This window comes from Dermacentor silvarum, chromosome 8 (assembly GCF_013339745.2).
Source record: "Dermacentor silvarum isolate Dsil-2018 chromosome 8, BIME_Dsil_1.4, whole genome shotgun sequence".
Lineage (NCBI taxonomy): Eukaryota > Metazoa > Arthropoda > Arachnida > Ixodida > Ixodidae > Dermacentor > Dermacentor silvarum.
In genome coordinates, this window is record NC_051161.1 from 25,708,864 (window position 1) to 25,714,430 (window position 5,567).

The 5,567-nt window shown below is 55.6% G+C and overlaps 1 protein-coding gene across 1 annotated transcript; it reads left to right on the forward strand.

Moving 5' to 3' along the window:
• Positions 1-1,129: 1,129 nt before the first annotated feature.
• LOC119460838 (elongation of very long chain fatty acids protein AAEL008004-like) lies at positions 1,130-2,266 on the forward strand. Its single transcript, XM_037721936.2, has one exon. It carries the CDS (start codon positions 1,284-1,286, stop codon positions 2,106-2,108), a length of 825 nt encoding a protein of 274 aa, XP_037577864.1. The 5' UTR covers positions 1,130-1,283; the 3' UTR covers positions 2,109-2,266.
• The last annotated feature ends 3,301 nt before the right edge of the window (positions 2,267-5,567 follow it).

Below are 5,567 nucleotides of genomic sequence, written 5' to 3' on the forward strand. Positions count from 1 at the left end.
TCGCTCAAACGCGAAGCAGAGAGCGTTGTCACAGTGTCATTGTGGCATCTAACATTTCGTTCATCTTATGAAAGCACGACATGGGCAGACTAAAACATTAAGCCGCTGCCGAAAGAAATCCAAAGGAGTCGCCAAAAGCAGAGAAGAGAAGACGAAACAGTGCCGACAGCTCGGAGGTACACTTTCCAGTAGCAACAGACAAACAGCGAGAAGATTCAACACATGCAAGATGCCCAAGACTTAACTGAAGCCTACGTGACCTGAAGAGAACCGCATTGCTGATATATTCCGACTTAGCAGGGACTCCATCATAAGGCTCTTTGATTTTGACAAAGATGTAACGTCTTTGTCACGTTTCAAGGAATTTTCACACGGCGAAAAAATGCTGCGAAAGGCGAAGCGAAGAGATTACCGCGACATGCGCTTAAATCAGGGAACACATGCTACGAAGGGACCTCCGGTACCAAGTTGCGGCGCCGGTCGGAAAGATCACTTGCCCGACTGTTCCTATTAACCTGTTCGAAACTTGCAGGATGGCGGTTCTTGGATCTGACCGTTCGTACGTATGATCGGCCCGGCGGAATCGTACCATCCGCCTCCTGCTTAAAGAGTCACGACAAAGTACGCTCTCCGGCACAATCACGGGATGGACTCGAGGCGACGGGCTTCGGACATCGACGTTCGGTAGCATCCCAAATTTGGCGAGCGCAGCTACGGCCCGGCCTCGTGGCATTGTAGTACTCACTGCGTCCAAAGACTCGGCGGGCGTGCACACACTCCGCAAACAGCGGCGCGAACCGATGATGCCCCACCGGCCGGCACCAACACCACCGCTAATGAGACAAAACAGGAGCGACGCGAAGCCGCCCCGCCGCTCCGCAGCAAGCGAATGTGATGCAGTTTGGCGCGGATGCGAACGAGGCGGCACCGACAAGAGACGCCGAGGAGAGGAGGAGAACGTAACAATCCGCCGCAGCGTCTGAACGCACCAAGGAGGAAAGCGCGCGCGCGCCGGCGTGAGGAGAGGACGTCGTGACGCAGCTGAGCCGAAACGTCCTCGTGACTGACGTCAGAGGCGACCTCGTGGCCATTGGCTGGGCGGCCGGACGGAGCCTAGAAAAGCGCCGGTGCGTCCAGCGGCCGTCGACTGCCGCAAGCAGCGACCTTACCGTGCAGTGGTGTGTGTTGTGTCTGTCGTGTGTGCCGTGTTCGCTCGCGTCGCCCGCTGCGCGCTTCCCCCATACTCCTCCTCGTGTGCATAGACGATCGGTACCGCCGCCACCATGGGAATACCGGTGTTCGACCAGCTGAGCTGGGCCTACCACAGCGTGCTCTCCAATACGGACCCTCGCGTGGCCAAGTGGCCGCTCATGGGCAGCCCGCTGCCGATCATCTCCATCCTCATTGGATACGTCTACTTCGTCAAGGTGTGGGGACCGGCGTGGATGCGCGATCGCAAGGCGTTCAACCTGCGCAACATCATACTCGCCTACAACATCGGTCATGTGGCGGCCAACGCGTTCTTCTTCCTCTACGGCGGCCGGCTCACGTACCTGTTCGGCGACTACTCGTGGTTCTGCGAGCCCGTCAACCTGACGATGGAGCCCAAGTCGCTGCTGCTCATCAACCTCGGCTGGTGGTACATGCTGCTCAAGGTGAGCGAGCTGCTGGACACCGTGTTCTTCGTGCTCACCAAGAAGAACAGCCACATCTCGGCGCTGCACGTGATCCACCACTCGCTGGTCGCCTGGTCCGTCTGGCTGGGCGTCAACTTCGGCGCCACGGGCCAGAACGCCTTCTTCCCGTTCCTCAACTGCTTCATCCACTGCATCATGTACACGTACTACGCGCTCGCCGCCCTGGGCCCCCGGCTCAGGCCATACCTGTGGTGGAAGCGCTACCTGACCCAGCTGCAGATGAGCCAGTTCATCGCGCTCATGATCCACGGGGCCATCCCGGTGTTCTACGACTGCGGCTTCCCGCCCTACTTCGGCTACATGACCATCTTCGAGGCGGTGCTCTTCTTCGTGCTCTTCTTCAACTTCTACGTGAAGACGTACATGCGGAACACCAACATGCGCCAAGAAGCAGCGCTCAAGACCCGCTGAACAACGCGTCGTCGTCCACCGTTCCCTGTAAATACTCCCCTCCCCTACCTGTACATAGAGACTGTTTGCTCCGAAGCAACCACCGCCATTTTTCTAGCTCTTATTATAATTATAATTATTTTATTATAAATAAAAACGACGATTCTCTTTGCAAAAGACTGGCGACTCGTAGCAGTTCATTGTGCTCGTTTCCGCCGAAGAGCGGAGTGCAGAAGACAGCGGTGCTCGGGGAGGGTACGACGTCTTTCGTTTCCAGGTGCTTTCACGTTCGACGGCTAAATGCTTGTGTGCCAACGAAACAGCGCAGAGTAGCAGAATCTCCCGGCAACCAGCGCACGCCAGTCTGGAACTCACCGGTGCTACAGCTGCACCGCAATTCCTCGCTGATTTGTGGAGTCGCAATGAATTTTTTTATTTCGTCGCGACTGCCGCGTTTGGTTTGGTTTGATTTGGTTTTCCTTTTATGATGGCGCATAACCCGAGTTGGTCAAGATTTGGATGGTATTAGGAAAACGCAGCGTTACGAAATCCGCTCCTGCTTCTTTTCTTTTTTTTTTTTTTTTTTTTCTGCCGTCGCGGGCATACGTCTCCTGACAAGTTTTTGCAACTAATGTGGTTGACGGTATTGCAAGAAAAAAAAAAAAAAGAGCACAACTTAATAGACATAGAGAGTCGTCGACCAAGTATTGCTGTTTTACCGAGCCCGTTGACGTATCCGTATGTATAGTGTATCGCGTCTTCCCGGCTGGGCGCGTGATCTGCGCAGCGCACCGTTCAAGACCTTTTGTAAAGGGTCTTGAAAAAAGCTGAGCCACGCTCTTACTTTTTTCTTCCTTGGTGTTTTTTTTTTCTTTTTAATTGGTTTTGTTTGTTGTTTGTCTTTTCACAACGGCCTTCCCCGCCGTGATCTTCGACGTTTTTGCCCTGTTACATAACCGGAAGCGGAAACGGGCTACCACTTTGCCAGCAGCGTATATCGCGTATAGACGTTCTTCTTTTCTTCGAGCGTTCGTTCTAGCTCCCTTATTGCACCTCTTTGCGGGTCATCCAGGCCATGCGCCCGGCCTCGCCAGTAAACCGGCCGTTAGTCTCTCCACTATCGCGCCCGCCGGTCGGTCGTCACGCCAGTTTTTCGAAGGCTCTCCCCACTGACCGCCAAACCTGGAGAGCGGCGTCGGCGGAGTGTGCCTGTGCGTGCGTGTGTTTGTATACAGGGCTCGCCCAGATGCGAGGTGTGGTGTCGACCCCTCGGGGCAGAAATTCGGCCGCTTTGGCTCGCGCCGTATACCCCTCCTCTTCCTCAGCTAGTACCTGCCGAATGCCCCCCCCTCCTCTCTGGTGCCGCTTATATAACAGCGCCGCCCGGGTTCTCTGGCACGCCGCGGCCGCCTTTCGTGGGCGCGATATATAAAAAAACGCCGACCCAGAAGCTTTCCAACTGGCTGCTCTCGCTTCCCGATTCGCCCGCCGCCGCCGACGACAACGACGACGAGGACAAATGCCGATGTCCTCGCCTCTTATTCCAACGCGTACGCGTTCCTTTGCAAGCTGGCGCGTCATTGTAAGAAGCGTCTTCTGCGGGGCTTCCGTGTATCGTATCGAGTTGTTAGTGCAGTATTATTCATAACCTATTGGCTATTCTGAATACGTTTGTCGGCGGAATACGAGCGCGCGTACTCCGCTGCGACTGGTTGGCCCGTTCGTCAAGGGAACTCGTATGGTTTGGTGCTCCGTTGACTATCGACAAAAGGCTTGTATACTCACTTGCGTGTTCGATGGCTCAGTTTTTTTTTTTTTTTTTTCCAAGGAGCAATAGCTTGCTCGGCGACGGGGCTCTGTGAAAGCGCGACGCCGACGCAACGACTCTCCCGTCTCGCCGCTTGAGAGAACGCGGAAAAGAAAAAGCAGGCCGCGGTCGTTTGGGCTGTGAAAAAGGCACCGCCCTCCGCGGCTTCGATGACTGTTGTTCTGCTGGCGAAGTGCTGTGTTCACTTCTGACCTCCCTCAACTCGAGTCATCTGTGGCTCTGGGGCACGATTTGTGTTGCCGCGGTATCCGCCGACGGCCTCGGCAACCTTAGAGCTGACCTTGCGTGTTTCGCGCCGGCATACCGCGTGCCGCGAACGGGGGCGCCTCGGGACAGCTGCTACTTTCGATGAGAAGAAAAGCAGGACGTACTGTAGCCTTACACTGGGAATGTCCTCGCGTCTATACGGCAAGATACGGGAAAAACGTACTTGAAGAAGGAGAAAACGCGTACGTCGAGCCTCTTGGATGTTCTCGGGCAACTATAGTGCGCCTTTCATACGCCCCGTTTTATATTGTAACGTGGCAGTGTAGTGGAAGTCACAGTTGGCACTGTCCAATCGAGGGCGCAATTGTGAAAATGAAATCCGCGCTTCTCTGCGTCGTTGCATGTCCATCCATGCCAGAGCGTCTGTTCTATTCAGACTCGAGCACCAGAGCACACCTCGTATACGTTCAGCATAATTGCTGTGGTGTAGTATTGAACTGAATTCTGGTGTTTTACGCGCCAAAACCATGATCTGATTATGATTAGTGGGGGACGCCGGATTAATGTTGACCACCAGGGGATCTTTAACGTGCCCCCAATGCGCGGCAGGGACACGGGCGTTCATGCATTTCGCCCCCATCGAAACGCGGCCACCGCGGCCGGCATTTGATCCCGCGACCTCGTGCTTAGCAGCGCAACACCATAGCCGCTAAGCCACCGCGGAGGGTGCGGTGGTATATAGTATCAGTAGTACTATAGGTTGTGGTGGCGCTAGTAGCAGTAGTAGTACTTTCAGCAGCAGCAGCAGTAGCAGTTCTTTCGGGCGACAACAGATACACAATTCGGGGGTCATGCATTATGCGCAAACAAGGAAAACACGTTGACTCAAAGAAGCAGCCGAGTTGAAGTGCATGGGGCAGCCGACACGCTAACAACGAGTCGAGCACGTCCCCTGGCAACTCGGCGCGACGGCATTCTCGTATACCGAGTGACCCGCTTCCTGCAACATCGGCGTGTCGCCTCCACGTAGACCGATCAGGACGACGAGGGCGTCGTGGAAACGTTGCCACAGCGCGATACGCCGTCTCATCGAGATACATTTCTCTCCCCAACGCTCACGTTGCGCCGACCGAACGGGGCGTGTCATTCCGCGTCAGGAATGCGACTTTGATGAGGCTCATTCGATACTGTGCGCGCCCCGTGACAGCACTTTCGACGGCGCACTGTCGGAGATATTGCCCGGTGCCTCGGCGGCATAATATCGCTGCGCCGCGCTCCCCGTGCGCCTCATCGCAGCCCCTCCACCTCACGGAGACCTCATTTGCCCGAAAGACTTGCCGTGCGAGAAGCCGGCGAGCGGCGCGTTCACGTGACTTCGGCTCGAAAAGAAAGCGCGAAGAATGGGGCCTTGCCGCAGGCTGCGATGACAGTGGTGTAGTACTACG

Coding starts and splice junctions, on each gene's coding strand:
- LOC119460838 (XM_037721936.2), top strand. CDS start 1,284: ATGGGAATACCGGTGTTCGACCAGCTGAGCTGGGCCTACCACAGCGTG.